General features: G+C 40.2%; 1 protein-coding gene across 12 annotated transcripts in view; it reads left to right on the top strand.

Moving 5' to 3' along the window:
- PDLIM5 (PDZ and LIM domain 5) overlaps positions 1-19389 on the top strand; it is a 139364-nt gene that overhangs the window by 40413 nt on the left and 79562 nt on the right. For all 12 annotated transcript variants that reach the window (XM_063156592.1, XM_063156596.1, XM_063156595.1 and 9 more), the window contains exon 3: positions 15152-15303. In XM_063156592.1, the coding sequence (XP_063012662.1) occupies positions 15152-15303 (152 nt within the window). The remainder of the gene's footprint in view (positions 1-15151; positions 15304-19389) is intronic.

The raw sequence follows: 19389 nt of genomic DNA, 5'->3' as shown, positions 1-19389 counted from the left end.
TTGCTAGTGTGGTTTGGCTTTTTTTCTTCATCTCTATACTCAAAAAAATGTTGCAAAACCTCACCTGAGAGAGGCTGTATTGCATCAAAGGTGAAGTATTGGCCCTGTTGAACTTCTAAATAGTGACTTTGTTAGTGTGTTACTCATTTTGGATCAAGAAAAGGTTGTGTAAGATGCTCATCTCCTTCAGTTCTCACAATTGTGTGGCTGTTGAGTTGGTGACTTGTAGCAGAGTGTATGGAGATCAGAATACTATGGTGTGCAAAAAGCTATTATAACCTTCTCCAGTTAGTGCTCAAGAGGTTAAAGGACAATCTTACTGGAAAGCTGGAGGGAAGAGGAAAAAAGGCGTCTCCCACTATGTTGCAAGCCTTTCTTGTAGAGGATTTTTTTTCTCAATGTAACCACCTGCAAGACTCCTGCTGAAAGTAACACAAATTTAACTTGCCTGTGATCGTTCCTGGTCAGCATGAATTGCTTCATGTGAATGAAACAAAACTTTCAAGTGAGAATTTAATCATATTAAAATAATTTCAGCATCAAGTTCAAGTAGGGCTAGGTCTTACATTTTTGTAGCCACGTCGGTGCTAATTATGTAAAATTCTGATCACAGTGTGCTCTTGTTTTTATTTAAGGTATGAAGATCCTTTATTCTCAGCATGCCTAAACATATTTTTGTAGCTATAATTGTGCTAAGTTGCTGCTTAAGTCTAGCAGCTTAGAAGACAGGGAAAACACCCCTGTGCTCCCTGGAAAATCAAACCTTTTTTTGGATTAGTGGTACGGGGTGTAACTGAACACTAGTGAGAAGCATGAAATGCTTCCAGACCATTCAGTGTCTGGAAGAGCCACTCAGGGATATGTGTGCTGTAAATCCAGGACCTGCCTCTGGTAGGTTATGTAATTTTAGGTTATCTGATGCCTTCTAATAGGTGGCCGGAGAGGAATGTCTGAAGCTGCTAATTTCAAGGAAGATGTGATGGATGGCTGTTTGAAGAGCTCAGATCCTTCAATGGCATTTTCATTGTTCCCTTGAACATTTCATTTTAGAAAAGGGTTGAATCAAAAATGATGTGTTTATGAGGAGAAAGCTTTCCCCTAGAATTGGTTTGTTAAATAGACAGGAAATATGCACACAGTGCGTTTTCAGATCAGGCTGATGTGAATCCTTGATGTCACCAGCTCATATGACACGAGAACATTGCTCACCAAAGGTCACTGGCTGCTCTCACTTTCTGCTTCCACGAGTGTTGTTATTACTGCCTTCCTCCTGCTGAAGCAGGACTGGAGGTGCTGTTGCTATTTGGTGGTTGATGAAGCCTGCCTTAAATCAAGGGTGGGTGGGAAGCCCCTGGACGCTTCTGGTTCTGGTGGCCAGCCTGAGTCTGTGATGGCCTCAGCATAACCCTTCTTATCCTGCCTGATGATGTCTGGGGAGAGAGAGAATGGGCAGGACTCTGATATTTCTGCCTTTTTTAAAATAGTCCCATAAACTAAAGGTGGAGCCTCAGTGATTTTGGAAACTGTCTGCATTCCCTGTCTCACCTCAGTATATGGGGGTGGTTTTGCTTGGTTGGGTTCTTTTCCCCCCAACCCAAGTTTGTCAGCTGAAAGTTGATTTCTTTTGTCTTGAGGAGCTGTTTTGCAAATGTTAATGCAGTGCTGCTCAAGGTTTCTGTCTCACTGAAGTGAGTTATATGCTGGTGTGTGTTGAGTTGTGTGTTTGAATGTTTGTCACAGCTGATGGATGCATCCTGCTGTGGGGAAGGAGCAGGTTCTCGCTTTGCTTGGATATTCCCACCTGCTCTTTTTAGTTGGTAGGTGAAGAGAGGCATAACTTTTCTTGGATTTGGACTGATGTGAAGAATTTCTTTTCAAGATAAGCTTTCAGCAGAAAACATCCAATATTTATTCTGAACACCTTTTTGTTTTGAAATTGTCTTTCTTCTGCCGATGAATAAGTTGTCACTCACACTAACAGCTTTTACCAGAGCCTTACTCATGAGTGACCTACACAAACTTGAGGTATACAAAGCTGAGTAACAATCAGGGTAGTAGGGCAATAAAAAAACAAACAAATCATCATTGCTGCAACCAAAGTATTGGTCAAAAAGAGCACTATTTATAAGGACCAGAAACTTTTCTCTTCTTTTGGTGTAGCTGATGTTGAATTCAAGAAAACAAGATGGAAAAAAAAAGATATACCCATTTTTTTTTATATAAATCTCATCCAAAGTCTTACTTCCAGCAATTCTTTAAGTAATGTTTACGTTAAGAAATTACTTGAAATCTAGCAGGAGTCTTCCTACAGTAAAAGTTGTTGCTGTTGGTGAAAAAACCCTGAAATTCCATGCCTGAAAAGTTTAATGGACTTGATATGTCCACTGTATGATCATATTTTTCGCAAGCCTTCTCCTTGTGAGTTGGTCAGCCTTTTGCTCTTTAGCTTTGAAGGCGTTCAGGAGGCTGTGTCTGGATCTCAGAGGTCGAGAAGAGTTTAAATCACATGGAAACCTGTGGCTCCTGTGTGAAGGATCAATATTTTGTACAGTTGCCAGCCATATAGTAACATAAAACATCTCCTCCAAACAAAGAAAAAAACCCACAAAAGAACCAACAAATCAAAAAATACACCCAAACCCACCAAACAAAGATAGCAGAAAAAAATCTGCAGGCTTTCCATACCATCTGTCTTGGATCAAGTTGGATGAATGAATGCATACTGTGTTTTTGTGTTTTGTTGTTTTACTTGGAATTGTTTCCAAGCTCTGCCTGTAACCACCAGTGTATATAGGATTTTTTTTTCAGAATGCTAGAGCAGTCTTGGTTTTAGTCCCAAATTTAAGACTCTAAATTATTTAAATGCTTGTTTCCTCAGATGTGACAATATTGATTGTAAACTCTGCTTTGGATAGGGAGGGTTTCTTTTTCTGTGTCTTAACTTTGAAATGTCCTCTGATTTTAGTTTGATAGTGTAGGGCTACATACATGCAAACGGGAGGGGGGGGAGAGAAAAAAAGAAAGTGAAAGTTAAAAAAAAGAAAGTACAGCAGAGAGCTGTCATGGCTAACAGGCTTAAGCTTACAAGATTCCTGTGCAAGCCCAGACTTTGAATGGCCGGACACATTCCAGTGCACAGTGTCAGGCTGAGAGCAAGGGGCAGACTGTTGCAGGAAGTGCTTTTGAAGGGTTAAGTTTTCTTCATTGTTTCTTCAGAGCTATTTGATAACCAGCTTTATTCATTGTTTAGCTGTATGTGTAATTTTTCTGATCTCCAGATGTCCAAGGAAGAAAAAAACATGTTGCAGCCTAACTCAGACTTTAGGTTACTATAATTAGAGTGCAACTCTCAGCAGCAAAACTCAGAAGATGGCTAAAACGCAGCAGTGAGAAATTTTGTCAAAGTTCTTAGCTGCAACAAGTGCAAAAGCATATTCCTCTCTGGAGCTTTCGTAAGGAGGTTTTGCATGGGTTTGTTTAGTCTTGCATGTCAGTAATGCATTTGGCAGTTGAATGGTAAGGAAAATTCACTTAACATGAGGGTCTTAGTTTTGCAGTCAGAAAATTTGTCCTGAATAGCTCCCTGTTTTCTCTGGACAACTGCTTTTTGTTGAACACTGCCTAAAAAAACACTGATAATTTTCAAGTGATCTTCTCACACAGGTCTCTAGCATAGAGGACAAATGCATTTTTATTTATATAGAGGTGTGGGTAAGAATAAATATTTATACACAAATATTTTCTTAAAGAACATGTATGTATACCACGATATATAGTAACATATTCAGTGTTTTACATCCATTAAAAAATGTATACACAAACACCCACACCTGGAACTGAATAAAAAAATCACATAAAAGTAATGTTTAAAGTCAAGCAAACTAAAACAGTGTATTGCATGTATATATATGTATATACATATAAAATGGAAAATTAAACTTGAAATTGTTATATGTTCTCATAAGCCTTATTAGCTGATGATAAAGATTTGTGTGTCTTAGCTAAAAACAGCTGTATGAATTTATTAAATAATATGCAACTGCTTTAAAATGTGTTTCTTGTTTTCTGAGGGCTTTTTATTGGACTCTTTTTCTGCAATATTTCATACTTGGGTTTTTAGCCAGTATGTGACTGGCTTAAAACAAATGACTGCTATAATATTCCCTTGATGTATAAAAGGCAAGACACCCACAAGGACTTACTAATGTCTGCTATCTTTGTTTTATTTTGTTGTGCTACAAGTTTGCATTTGACTAATCCTAAGGAGTTCTCTCTCCATTGCATGAATGCACATACATACAGAACTGTGCTTTTGTGTGCTTATGCTGTTAGCATATTAGCCATGATTGGTTTATTTGTTACCCCATGCACTTCAGAGCATGCTTATTTATCTAAACTTTGTCATCTTTCACATGTTTAAAATTGCCTTTTTCTTCCATGTTGCCAAAGGGAGTTGCCATAAGCCTTGGTGCCTTTATACTTAAAATATGATGCCCCTGTTAATGTAGCATGGAGGAGTTTCTGCACCCTGATGCATTTTTTGTGTATTTCCTCCTTGGTGCTGAGCTCCATGCTCAACAGAGAGCTGGCACAAGTGCAGCTCAGTCTCCAGCCTCTTGTGCTAGTTCTTTGGGTGTGGTGGCTCTTTTTGCTGGGCTGGGGTTTCACCTTGAGATGGGCTTGTACAGTTTTTGCAGAGTGACACTTCGGGATGGCATTCAGGCGAGTTGTCCTCTCTGGACAAATGATTTGTGCCAATAACCAATTCTAGGAGTGTCTGAACTTGCCTCCGTTTTCTCCTTACTTTATATGGTGCAGCTTGACATCATCTCAGTTCATTGAAGCAAGGAGGTTGTTTTCTGCTTGTTTATGCATGCCTGGATTCTGGATAGGTGGAAAGTGAAGCAATGGCTGGTGTATCGCAAGGGATTTGATTTGTAGTAGCATTTTCTTGCCACTGGCTCCCCACTTGATTCTCTGCTTTGCTTTCATGTGTAGAATTGCATCATTAGTTGTGTTTCATTCTCGTTGCTGCCATGTACAAGGCTCTTTGTCCTGGGAGAGGTACTGAAAAGAAAAATAAATGTATCTTTAAATTACACAGTATAATATATTGTGCTATTTGTATTTCTAAATTGGATGTTCTGGCAAGCCTGGGGTGATTGCATCACATTTAATGCAGAAAAGGTATATCCCATTAAGAGGAGCTAAATCCTAGACCTTGAAAGCCTTATAAAAACAAGATGACACATATTTGGCTACTAAGATTAATAAGGAGATGGATGTTCAGTTAGTTCAATTAATTTTATCATCTGTGAAAGAATAAACATTACACTGTCTGGGGAGGGAGGACATAGACCATTTTATGCTCTGCAGACATTGTCATATGTAGGGGCTTTACAGGATGGGAATTGATTTCTTTGGAAGTAGCTGAGCTCAGTCCCTTTTGTTGCTTCATACTTAAGCTCCTTTAGAGAAAACTAACTCTGCTTTGCTTTGTGTTTGTTTGGGAGGCCCAGCAATAAAACTCAGTAAGCTTTCAAACTGTTTGCTCCAAATGAGAGAGGCTTGAAGCTTCTGTTCTGGTACAAATCAAGCGGCTCCTGAGGGGTTGCCTGTTTGGCAGTCCTAAGAAATCATGTGCTTTAGTTGTGGAGTTAACTTGTGGTGGCTGTCCAAAAAAAACCCCAAAGTCCCCAAAACTAACCACTCCTGGAGGAGAGACGTGCAGGTCCCAAAAGCTAAGGCAGCCACACAAAGTTTGTGTTGTGTTTCTAGCTAAGTTTTCTTTCAGTTTTCTTTCTGTCTCTGAAAAATTAAGTAGGCAGTATTTTTTACCCATTGGCATACAGTTTCCCAGGGAGGAACCTGGATCAGTTCGGTAAACTCTCTGAACAGAAGAATAATCATCAGAGAGAAGAGAGCCAGTTAAAATAAATAGAGCTCTTAAGGCATGCTGGCAGCATGAGAACACAACTGAGCTCCTTGAGAGAATGCTTAGTGAAAGCTAAGCATTCTCTCAAGGATGATAGGGTCTTAAATATCTTCAGACATTCTGGCACGTGACTGTAAATGGTTTTCCATCACTCAAGTGTTTCAAAAGTATTTTTGAAAGTTTCTTTGGAATCACCCATGTGCCTCCTGCAAATACGATTCTAGTCACAATGTCTGAATTATTTTTCCTTAGTCCTTTTGTCAACTTGTTTTTTGTCATTGTGACATTATTTCTTCTCCCAATCAGAACATTAATTATGTCTTGTTAGTCAAGAAGTTATTGCCCATCCTATCTTGGTGGCAATCTTTTCATGTCTGATCTCCTGAATGCTAGTGGCTTGGAAAAGCAAAACCAGATGCTTAGTCTTGTTACATACCAACAGAGCTACACTTGAACGGAATAGTTTCTTTATCCCTCTTTGATGTGAGTGTGACTTTTCACTCATTTTAATAATCCTTTGAATTCCAGTTGGTGTTTCCCAGCACACAATTAATACACATTTTAGCTTGTGTGGTAGTACCTGGATAAAATATTTAAGTTGCATGTCAAAGACATGAGTTGTCCCAGAACTGATTACTGTATGTAATTAGCTACTTCCTTTTCACACCAGCAAGGTCAAAAGCAGGGATTGTACTTTCTAATAATTACTTATGGACTTGCCGTAATCCGAGATAGTGGCATTCTGTCAAATGTTAAATATCCAGTCCAATATACAAGGAACCTTTTCTGAAGTTGTTTCTGCTTCCTTACACCCTGCAGCAGTTGGATTGTCATGAGGGAGGGAGGAGAGGTAGCAAAGGTTCTTGCTCACGGAAGAGCAGAGCTGCGAGGAATCCATGATCAGTCAAGCCATGACAAGTGGGAGGTGGCACCAGTTAATAATCCTTCTGGCACTGGCATGTGGAAACTGTTCCTGCTTATTGGCAACCTGTTCTGGGACAGGAGAGGGAAGCTGAGAGCTGCTACTGGCATTCAAGTTCATTTGTTTGGTGTTAAGTGATTGAAAAATAGAGGAGCGCATATTCAAGAGCACATTTTCACCACTTAACAGATGGTGTTAAGTGATTGAAAAACAAAAGAGTACATGGTGCAGTTACTCTTCTTCATAAACGTAATGTGTATTTTTGGATCCTTTTCTGCATCAACCCAATCGTGTGTAAGAGTGATCTAAGCTATGTGGTGCCTCTCCTGTTTTAAGTAGTCAGTGTCCTCTCATGCTCCTCTGTAGATGCATAGCTCCACATTTAGTGCATGCATGGATAAATAGAATGAGTGATTTGTGCATGCAACACATCATTTAAAGTGCCAAAACCAAATTAGTTTGGTTTTATTTGGTGGTTTTTTGTTTATTTGTTTTTGTGGAAGACAGTAGATAAATATTAAAGGTTGTAATACAGTAAGAGAAGAATTTTAAGGAAAAAGGACAGGGTTGAAACCATTAATCTTTTTCCTAGAATATAAACCCACAGGCATGTGCAGCCATGTTTGCTTAGAGGGAAATCTCAAACTGTTAGTTTTTCTTTGACATAATTTCTGAATGTGGAACTATAGATATTCACAGCTCAATCACGTTAAAATATATGTTGTTGTCAGGGTTACTGCTGTCAGAACTGAGAATGAAATGAGAGATGGTTTTGTGGTTCTTTGCTGGCAAAATGAATGGATGCCTGTGGGCTCTCCCTATTTTCCCCTGGGCTGTAATGAGTGAAAGGGCTGGTTTGGGTCTGCTTCAACCAAGTCACTGCTGCATCACAGCAGTGGAGCTGTGTATGGAGGGAAAGGGATGGAGCAGACCTGAGGAATGTGGGAGGACAGGCCAGGAGGCAAGGGCAGCCCTCTCACCAGGACTGGGATGCAGCCTGCTGTTGGGGTCTACAACCATTCAAAGAACAGTGGTTTGTACTTGTCTTACACTTTTTCTTTTCTTTATACATTAATGGATATTTAATGATTATGCAGTGCATGCCTTAGGTTACAGCTTTATGAATCAGTCTGAAAACACCTTTAAAGTTACAGAGAGAAAAAGGAGGGAAATGAAAATGTAGCAGGTGGGAGTACTGCCACATGGAGCAAGATGAGGGCAGGGTTTCATGGTGGTGGTACATAGCAAAGTACTCTGGTAATCAGACAGGTTTTGTGACCTAAGCTAACTTTGATCCTTGCTTTGTTTGGGGAAAAGCTTTAGCTTATTTAGAGGACTGCCTCATAACCCCTTTTTATAGCTGCTTCTGTCAGCGCTTTCCACAGCAAACCCTGCATTAGAGTTCTTATAACTCAGCTGTATAAATTTGATCTGGACTTTAAAACTGGCATGTGTGTTCTTGATTTGGAAGCGACTATCAAAGCTGGCTGGCTAATCTGTTGGCTATGTGAATAATATTGCTGTAGTAAAGGCTTGAGGAACACGATACAGCTCTCAGTTTCCATTGAGTGCAGAGGAAGCTTGTTTGTCACAAAGAGCAGGTGCTCTCATGCCTTTTTTTTTCCCCTCATGCAGAAGTTTTAAGCTGGACCTCAAGTGTCCCAGACATTCCAGGAATGTGGAGTGTAGGTTTTTGCTTCCTTCCCATCAGGGAGGCAGGTGAAGAAGGGCTTTGGTGAGCCATCCCATTTAGGTATATCATGCTGGAGCACTCCCTTACCCTGTTTGTGCTTGTGGTGGTCAGTGTTGGCCCTGAGTGTTCCATGCTCAGGCTCTGTGGGTTGTGAGGTCCTGGGGGAGCACGAGTCAGGTCAGATGTGCAATTTTTGTGATGGAGTTGGTGCTGCTGCAGAGCATTAGTGTGTCCCCCTTGTATTTTGGAGTGAGTGTCTGTTCCTCTCTTTCATTAATGCACCAAAGGGGCATTTCTAGCTTACTTTTAGCTCTACGAATGTTTATGAGTTTGCTGTTAAAATACTGATTATCATTGCAAGGTGATACTTTGGTCAGGTGAAACAAAGCTAGGGATAAACAAAGTAGTGGCAGATAAAGAGTGTAAATATTAGCATGAAGTGTATTGTAGCAAGGAGATAAAGCCCTGTGGTATGAAAAGGCAGGATGTTGTGTGATAAAAGAATTTGCCCCTTTGCTTATGTTGTGATTCTGCAAAGTTATTCGGTAATGTTCTTTCTCTAAATGAGTATCTTGTGTTTTGGCTTTTACTTATTTAAAATACTTTATTATAGGGAAAAATGTAGACTAAAAGAGAAGCTGGAATGGTAATGACACAAAGATCATTGGTTGCTTTCTGCTTTGATTATTCATGACTTTAAAATGAATTGCTACAGCCAACTATGGATCAAACGCTTGAGAGGTAAAAATCAAGCTGGATGGATATCAGCTAGCCCAGGGAGTTTTAAATCAGGATCAATGCATTACATTCTCAGAGGAAGTTGCAGATGATATTGAAGGATGTTTGGGCAGTGGGAGAACATTATTTACTGTCTGAGTACAAAACGGCTTCTTTGGAAAGTCATTGTGATGTGCCATCATACAACGTAGTTGCAGCTAGCATGGATTCAAGGCAAGCAGTTTGTAAAAGACAGAAGGCAGTCTCCATCTTTAGTCAGTGGACCTTTGTCTTATGAGTGACTGCAATTTAAGTAATTCATTTATTACTGTGTAAAAGCAAAATAATGACAGCTCAAAGAAGAATTGCTTGTCAAGTTTTCTTCTTAGTCATGTGAGGGAGAAATAGGTGGTTATGTGTTAAATAGAAATTAATTGGGTTGCAAATTACATTGATTCAGAGACAGATGCATGTATGTGTGCACACATTCAATTACCCTGGAAAGACTTGTTCAAAATATCTAATTGAAGCTTCAGAGTACAGATTAAAAATCTGTTGGTTATTGCAGAACAAAATAGTGTGCGGGCTGAAATTTAGCTCAATAAAACAGTTGTATTCCAGGGTATTCTGGCCTGTTTGCATTTCAAAACCTGAGTTGTAGTACTATGCTGAGATTACTTTTTATATCCTTTAAGTCCATCCATCCTGGATCAAGAACTGTTTTACTTCTGTTGTGTTTCCATTTGGAATGTGATTTTGGACAATATTTCTGGTTTTGGAATTCTGCTGTTGAGAACCAAAAGAACAACAATATTTTATTTTTCAGATGTTTTTTGCCAAACAAAAAAATCTTCCATTAGATGGGTGGTTTCCCTTGTGTGTGTTAAAAAGCATCCCGTGCACCCCTGCATGGCACAGGCTGGTTTTTGGCTTTCCTCCTTGTCGCTGATGGCTGCGGAGGGGCAGAGGTTTCCTGCCGGGGGCTGCGGGGGTGAATGGCCTCGGCAGGTGCCTGGCCATGAAATGCCTCTCCTGCTCGCCTCCCCTTCAGTCTCCAAATGAGTTTTCCAGAGTAGAGAGACGTGGAATTAAGTAAGAGGAAACATTCCCGGTTTGGCAATTCTGTAGCTTTCAAGTCTGTGGTGTAACATTAAGGAAAAAAAGTGGGGCTTTTTGTAGCTCTAATTCATGATTGACTTAAAAAACCTGCCTCATACTATAGATACAGAATTAAAACAGATCCATCAAGGATTTGAAGAATATTTGTAGTGCTTGGAGGTTAGTTGGATTATTAGATAGCCAGTTTTGTAATTTTACTGCTATACTCTTCTCCATATTTTACTGCTATACTCTTCTCCTGTTGCATTGTTTCCATATGGTGATGCAGACACATTTAATAAAGGTATGTTCTGGGTCACCATTTTTTTCCAGATAACTAACTCTGTACTTTATGGGTCACTGATGCAGGATAATGTTCCTAAGGTTAAATTTGCACTTTAAGAAAAAAATCACCTGTACAGAAAAAAAAAGAAACAGTGAGATAAATCTGTAGGTGATAATATATGATCTTCAAATGTTATTTATATGTCTTCTGTATTTGCTGAATATTTTTTAAATCTGTGTGGAAAAAAATAAATTGAGTTTGTAACAAGAAATATGGGCCAAAAGGTAAAACACAGATGAGATTCTGGGTGGAGTTCAGAATGGAGTCAGCTAATCGGAATATCTATGCAGTTTTGGGTTGAATGTGTATACAGTTTGGTATATGTCGTCTTTATTATGTGTTCCAGTTTTTTCTTGTGGTAATGCATAGTTCAGCCTCTAAGAAGTGTCAAAAGGGAGGCTCCCAGAGTCTGCAGTCTGAAAAAGATCCTTAATTATTTCAAATGTTCTAATTCCCCCTGCTGTGTTCAGTGTAGATGCTTTCTTTCTTTATATAGTTGTGATAATATTCCTCTGGCACTGGGGTTAGACTGCCCTTGTAGCTTCAGTCCCACTTCAGTGGATGGTGCTTCAGAAGCCAGGGTTGCTGACTGATAGAATTCCTCTTGCTGTGTTCAGTGTAGATGCTTATTTTTATATAGTTGTGATAATATTCCTCTTGCACTGGGGTTAAAACTGCCCTTGTAGCTTCACTCCCACTTCAGTACAGATGCTTCAGAAGCCAGGGTTGCTGACTGATACCTGGTGGTCATGCATGTGAGACAGCCCACTTGGCAGACTTTGGTCATCAGCAAAACAGTGTGGTGCTTTATTGTTCGATGCTTACTTTTATAGGCAATTGGAACCTCCTGGGTCTAGACAGCCACTGGTCTAATCTGTAAGCCACTTAGACTTTGAACCAGTGAAATGCTTGTACTTCAGGAGAGATGTTATTGGTTGAAACCTCTGTCAGTCAGCCCAGAGGCCGGTTTAGCAAACTGGGCTGGGTTTCTTATTTATAACCAGGTTAATGCTCAGTAGAAATCAGCTTGTGCTAAAACAGCTGACCAGTACTTTCAGGGAATACTCACGCTCTGGCTGAGATTTCCTAGGAGTATCAACCTCACCTCTCCTGCTTAGTGACTCACATCTCTTATTCAGAATCAGTAGGTGTTACTTAGAAGTTTTATCCACTCTGTCTTGATAAGGAGATTACTACTCCGGCATCCTGTGTGTGCAGTTCTTCACACTCTTGTCCCGTAATTTCCTTCAATACATCTCTGACAGCTCCACCTCTGAGGCATAACCAGTTCTCTCTCTGTACAGCAGTACCCATGGACATCACGCTTCTCAGGACCTATTTTTAGGAAATTTCATCCTGTGATTTTACTGAAATGTGTTTACAGCAGTCTCCCACATGCACTTGCAAAGACTTTCATCCCCATAGGCAACAGTTTAAGAATGACCTCTTGAAAGTCGGGTGGTTGGTTGTGGGTTGTTGTGTGTTGGTCACTAGAATTAAACAGAAATGTTTGGCTTTTTTTTTTTTTTTAATTAGGAAATTTGTTTTCATTTACATGTCTGGGGATGGTAAGGCCACCCACCCTTCCATGAATATAGTTATCCTGAAGCTGGCTTTTGAAGTTAGTCCTGGGCAGTGTGTAGGTTGCTTTTTTCTTTTTTCATCACAAATTACAACATGTCAGCATCATGTGCATTTGCACACGTTCTGAGAAAGCTAAATTTTATTCACAAATCACAGCGATCCATTTGACCTTTAGCTTTTAGCACCCCTACGTTCCTTTCCCTTTTCCAGACCTTGCTGGCAAATGTCAGCGTGCTATAACATATCGGTTTATGGCAGGATCTGTTTATGGCAGGTCCCACCCCTCACCCAAAGGTTTGAGGAGCTTTCCTATAAATAGCTGTGTTGGTCATAGCTTTCTATATGCTTGTGAGCTTCCATGATTGGTGTTTTATAGTAATCAGGCCTCTTAACTCACAATTTGGGTATGAACACCCAATTTTGGAGGACTTTTGGCTTTTTTGTTGAATCCTTTTGTCAAAGGATTCACAATACAATTTGAAATTCTTATGATTTTGGCAAGTCAAATAGTTTTCTGAAATGAGAATGTCTTCTTTTTCCTTTGCCTTTTACTTTACTTCCTTGCTCTGCTATATTTTCCTTGTTAGCACCCTCTGGTTTCAACTCTGGCTAAAACAGCTATATTGACTCGCAATGCTGAGGGCCTGGATGCTATTTTCTGAAGATATGACAAGTCTTCCTTGATTGCAGGCCTTGTCTTTCACCAGGCTAACATCAGATGGGAGAGTTTTTCTCATTTTGTTGAAAATTTTCCCTGTTGTTTTTTATCTGCTTAAGATTGCTACTGCAATCAGCAAGTATGGGATTGATGTTGAAATTCAGTGATTCACTGAATGTTAAATTTCTTGAGTTTAGTCTAGATGTTGTCAAACGATAATGTTTTTGGAGTTTTGCATTTGCATGTATCTTGCAACATTACACAACATTTTTTCTCAGTTAAAGTATTTGTCTTCAGATGCCATCCAATACATGTCACAGCTGTCATGTAATGCTAGTTGCTTGGATTTTAGGAAAGCCTTAACCATATCAGGTAGGCTGATGGGACACCTTCCACAGCTTTACCATACACAAATGCAAAGACTGAGCCCCTCATATTTCATGCACTGTTATCTCTTTACCCACAGACAGTTTTCAAGAACGTAACCTCACTTCTGCTGAAGTTAATGATGTATAGACTAGTGGCTGCACTTTGTAAAGTAACAAGGAACCAAAACTTCCTGGTCCCTACTGTATGAACTAAAGCAGGGGCAGTTAAAAAACAGAGGAGATGAAAACATTACTTTGGGTCACCTTTGAAAAGTCATAGAATCATAGAATTGGCAAGGTTGGAAAAGACCTCTAAGGGTCACTAGCTGTCCACCAAGGTAGCTGCCACCACCATGTTAACCACTAAACCATGTCCTCAGGTGCCTTATCCATGCATATTTTGAACACTTCTAGGGGTGGTGATTCTATTACTTTCCTGGGAAAACCTCTTCCACTGCTTGACAATGCTTTCCATGAAGAAATTTTTCCTAGTATCCAAACTAAACCTTTTATAGTGTGACTTGAGTTTGCTCTCCTCCTGTCACTTGTTACCTGGGAGAAGAGATTGACCCTCACATCACTGCACCCTCTTTTCAGCCAGTTGTAGAGAGGGGTGAGGTCTGCCCTGAGCCTCCTTTTCTCCTGGCTGAACACCACCAGCTCTCAAGTCATGTGCTAAAGTACCATTTTGGCTCAAGGTGAATTCTGCTTTTGGAAATTAAGATAAAGTAATTGTGCTGTTTGCAGCACTTCCCTAGAAGCAGTGATTCCTTCAAGGAACAGACTCTGCAGACAGGCAGAGGACAGAGGTGGGAGGTTATGCATACACAGCAGTAGCAGCTACAATATCTCTGCTGTAAGCAGACTGCTTTTTCCAACTTCTCTGCTGTTGGAAACATAGAGGGAATTTACACCATCCAGGATGTTTTTTCAGCCTGCTATAAAATAATTAGAAGATTGAGGACCAGGGACATAAATCAGTGCATAGATCTTATTTTATGTTACTTTAATTTCTGTTTCTGTTCTTGGGAATGAAGGTAGTTGAAATTCAATTGCATCAGATGAGAAGATTGATTTATTGTTCAATTGGGGCCAATAGTGTGAACTTTACAGAGGTTTCTGTTGCAATATTGTTTCATTCAAGTGGACCAAAGCAGTTGAACTGAACTCTGGCAGTGACCTTGATCAAAGAGTTAGACTTCTCAAGAGACTTTTGTTATCGTGATCTGAATATACTGCAGGTCACTGAGGCCTGTAAACCTACTGAGAGAAAGGCAGAACCATGTCCTTGCAAGCAGCCTGTCTGTGATGTTGAACTTTTGACTTTCTGGTACTTGTAGCTGGGGAAAAGTCGGCTTCACTATTAAGAGAGTCTTCCCTGCTCATGACCAGTTTTTGACAAATAAATGAATGTTGAAGAGATTAAGTGGAAAATTTAGATTGGAAAAAGCTGGTTTACAGCCTTTCTCTCTCCTCGAAGTTTCATGTATGAAGAGAAAGGTAGCTGGAACTTGGAGTGCAGGAAACTGTGAATGCTTGTCCCTGCTTGTGTCTCTTTGTGAGTGTCCATAGCTTCCAGCCAGCAAAGCAGAAGTGGAGTTTGTTTTTGAAAAGGAGGCTATACTGTGCAGTTCTTTCCTGTCATTGAAGTGGAATAAGAATGAATACCTATGGGTATTGCAGCAATTTTCACAGGACTCACAAATGAGAAAAGATACCTTGTTTTTCTCTTTGCATGGAACAGCACTGTGAATAAAATACTGTGATTTTGTGTTCAATATAAACAAAAACCGTCCAAGTTTCTCATTTACCATTCTTGCAATGTTTCAGCTTAATGACGGTGGCAAGGCAGCCCAAGCACACGTGGGGATCGGTGATGTGGTTCTCACCATTGATGGCATAAGCACGGATGGCATGACTCATCTAGAAGCACAAAACAAGATCAAGGCATGTACAGGCAATTTGAACATGACTCTGCAAAGGTAAGATAGCTTCTTCTTTTTTTTGAAGAGAATTGATTATCATCCTAGGAGTGGTTTGGAGTGGTTTGGAGGATAAAAATGTGTAAGTGGTTTGGCAAAGTTCTATGGAGTTAAATGTCAGTGATTGAAAGATATGCTGCCATAGCCTGTAATCTGTCTTGATTTACAGCATTTTAGAAAACTTATTAGATGTTAATTATGTGGCTTGACAAAGATTTTTTCCAGGTTTGTCACCTATTTCCTCTTCCTTTTGAGTTTCAGTTTTGTTTAATTAATCTGTTTAAAAGCAGATCTTATTAATGCTTTTTTCCCTTCCCTCAAGTGACTAGGAACATTTTTTTGGGTCAAGTCCTACAGCACCATTCTTACTGGCTAACAGAATGATGGATTTAAATAGTTAACCCTTGAGCTAAATGGATCAAAATACTTCTGCTCAGAGTCTGGGAGATGTTTCCACCATGTAATTTCTACCATGTCACTAAGTAGCAGCCTGCCTTTGCTAATTGAAGTGCCTGCTGTAGAAGTAACAGCTTGGCCCAGTCTCATTACTAAACCGTAGAGTTTATTGAATCTCTGCATATCTCTGGTGTAGCCTGGGGCTGTTTTGGGGGTTGCAGGAGGGGAGCAGGGTGCTCACATATGGGTTATTGAACCTGAAGTAGAGTGAGCAGCAGCACAAGCAATAAATTCCTCCAGTTCTCAAAAGCCTCCTAGGGCTAAATGTTTACTGCTATTCAGTGATGTGAGTGAACATATTGGAGGAGATTGGCCTGTGAATCCATCACTCAGGGAAAAGCATCTCTTCTTGTTTTCAAAGAAAACAACAGCATTTGTAGGCCATGACTGCTGTTCAGGCCTGCCTTCAGCAGTGCAAAGTTCCTTGATGAGTGTTGGTTGAGATCCATACCATATCTCTTCACCAGTTACTGACTGCTTTTTGTGGCAAATTTTCCTCCCCTTAATGAGAGGACTGCGTCTTTCAGCGAGTTAATCAGTATTTATTAGAATAAAAAGAGGTGACGTGGTTGCAGATCTGACAAACATCCATCTCCAGGGTGACAGTGCTTGTTCCCAGCCCTAAGTGCCATGTGTTTGAATGGCTGTGGGAGTGCTTTCTTCTGTAAGAGGCTGCAGTTCAGCACTGCTTGTTGTTTCTTGTTTTCCCCGTTGTCCTGTGCTTCTGTGCTTAGCTGCCCTGACTAAGGGATTCCCTTTGCTCAGTCTGAGGAAGGGAGTACCTTGTGGTGTGGTTCATGCCTAGGGCATCTCCCTGAGTGAAACTTGCAAAGGTGGCATTAAAAGTTTCTTGGTGAAAGACAGGTATTATACCAGCTCATTAGAAGAACTACATGTTGTATCTAGTGTGTCATTTGCTTTTCTGGCTCCCAGGGAGACGGGCAGGTCGCTCAGAAATGCACTTGCCAGGACCCACTGAGTCACAGGCAGGTGGGTTGGCCCACTTTCTCCTGTCACCATAACTGTATGGGCAGGGTTAATATTGGATATAGGACAGGCATGGCAGGCGTGTCCCAGTCAGGTAATAACTTGTCTGAGGCTGCTTCTGGTTAGGTACGGAGATGAGTGGTTTGGAAATCAGATTAATCATGAGTTAGCCTGATCCCCTGCTGTTCTCAGCCTTCCCACTTAGTGTAGCATCTGACTCACCACTGTTGGCTACCTGACAGCTGAAGGCTAAGTCAGGATCAGACTAACAGTGATCAAAGAAATAGCCTTGGTCCTGGCATCTGGGGGTGTGACAGATGTGTCTTGTGGCTCTGCTGCTTTGCAGTCTCATGGTCTAAGCTGTTTTGAATTTTGCATGTATCCCAAGAAACCAAAGGTGTAGGCAGTGTTCTCCTGGTTCCTCTGCCTGTGAAAATTCCTTGCCCTGCTCTTTAACAGATCTGCTTTGGTTGTTTATTTGGTGTTTATAGCCTGGAAGAAGATGCTTCTTGGAGTCAGACTGACTCATGCTAACTGGAGATGATGGCTGCCCGGGGGAAGGGACCTTGAGAGTATAAGCAGGGTGGCAAGATAAGCCATTTTAATATCGAGTGTTCTCCATAATTATATTCTCCTGTTCCTGCCTCTTCTCTCAAAATTAAACAGAAAGAAATAAAATATTTTAAACTGTTACTCTTCACATGCAAGATCAAGGAGATACTGTCAATGTGAAGCAAAGCTGGCCTTCAAAATATGGGCTGGTGCCATAGAATAGGAAAATCTAAGACATATTTTATTTTGCTATTACTGCTTTTTATTTATCTTTCATTTTTACTTCTGAGATTTTATCTGCTTTCACACAGTCTGCTGATAGTTTGGACTACAATACAAGGATGTTGAGGTTAGTTTTGAAGGAGTCCATCAGTTCTGAGATACTGCCCTGGTTTGCTGCTGCTTTAAAAGAACACAATGGTTGGATGGTTAGTGGTGTTACTTTGAGCATGTACTCCAGCACCCCAGTTTGCACAGTGGTCAGGGCAGGGTGACACTTCACCTTTTAAAAGCTACAAAGGAAACTTCTGTAGTCTATGGCAAAGGCAAGAGAGGAAATTCTTTATTATCAAATTCCTTATTATAAATATTTTAACTTGATAGTTTACCTATTTAGGTTTTCAGTTGGCTTCCTCTCTTCTTCATGTGCAAAGTAGAAAAAATAAAATGAAGAGAAACTAAACAAGGGGCAAGAAGTAGCTTGTCTGAGAGGTTGGAAGGGATAGTTAAAGTACTGCCTTGGAAACTTTTACTTACAGATTTAAAGCAGTATATTTATGTAGGCAAATATGCAAGTACCCCTTGTGGAAATCCAATTTAGATGTTTTGTAACTTGTAATTTAATGTTGGCAAAATATTCGAAGGGCATATAAAAGCTTCCCTTTGTTCCATGTAAGGCAGTATCACAGCTACGTTTTTTAAACATGGAATTGTTGTATGCCCTGGAAAGGAACTGGAGGTGCAGCTGACACAATTGCAAATTGACTTTGCTTAAAGGTTGCTCAAATACCAATGGACAAAATTGTGCTTTCCCAGCCCTGTGTGCAGTAGTAGGTGCCTAACATTTGCATGTGTTGGCAAGTATTTTCAGGTGTATGTCTTTAAAATCAATATGTTCTGTAAACAAGTCCCATTGTTTAGTACAGAAGTTATATCTTTTTTTCAGCTCTGAGATGAAATTTGAATGTAGGCATTTATTTGCTCATTTTTCATATTATATTGTAGGTACACACAGTTTGTGGTGATTGGGGTGGGGCTGTGTCCAGCCTCATCCCCATGGGTGCAGCTGTGAGCAGCAGGTGAGCAGCACTGACAGCAATGAGCCATGGGGTGCCCAGGGGCACTGACCCATCACCAAAGGGAACAGAGGGCACACAGGGGCAAAGTATGGACAATGAGGGTATAAAAGGTTGGGCTGAAGGACAAGAAGGGCAGATGCTTGCAGCTTTGTGAAATGGTCTGGTGTTACTCTGTATGGGCTGAAGCCTTCTGGCATTGTCTGGTGATCCTCTGTGTATCCTGGTCGTCTCAACTGCAACATTATGTGACTCATATGGAGTGTGGCTTTTTTTCTCTTTTTTTTATTTTGTAACTTGCGATTTTAGCTTCTTGATAAATCTCGTCCCCGCTCCAATTTTTGTTTCTATTCATCCCTTCCTTTCTGAGATCTTGCTCTTTTGCACCTCAATATTTCATTTTCATCTAAAGCCATTCCAGTTTCCCATGAGGACAGATGGAAACCAGATGCTTGCTTTTTGGATATATTTTCAAGTTCAGTAACTTAGCATGGACTTTTATAAATAAATCTCTAAGTTGCTGAACAGCTAAAAGCCGCCACCTATTTTTAAAATATTATTTTTGGGGACTGTTTCTCCAGAGATTTGCCTTAATGATTCTTTTGGAATGAGCAGGATAAAGAATTGTGGATTTGTACAGATGAATGAGATCATGATACCTGTGAAGATGGAAAGTCTTGGAGGTTGTTTTTCCTATAATGATAGAGAATATATTTATCTCTCCATTTAGTAAAACAGATCTGCATGGGTATAGTTTGCTTTATAAATTAATTTCTTTCACTCTGTCTATGAATTT

The sequence above is a fragment of the Melospiza melodia genome, chromosome 5 (assembly GCF_035770615.1).
Source record: "Melospiza melodia melodia isolate bMelMel2 chromosome 5, bMelMel2.pri, whole genome shotgun sequence".
NCBI lineage: Eukaryota > Metazoa > Chordata > Aves > Passeriformes > Passerellidae > Melospiza > Melospiza melodia.
The sequence above is the reverse complement of the archived record's forward strand: the minus strand, read 5'-3'. Positions and strand labels throughout refer to the sequence as shown.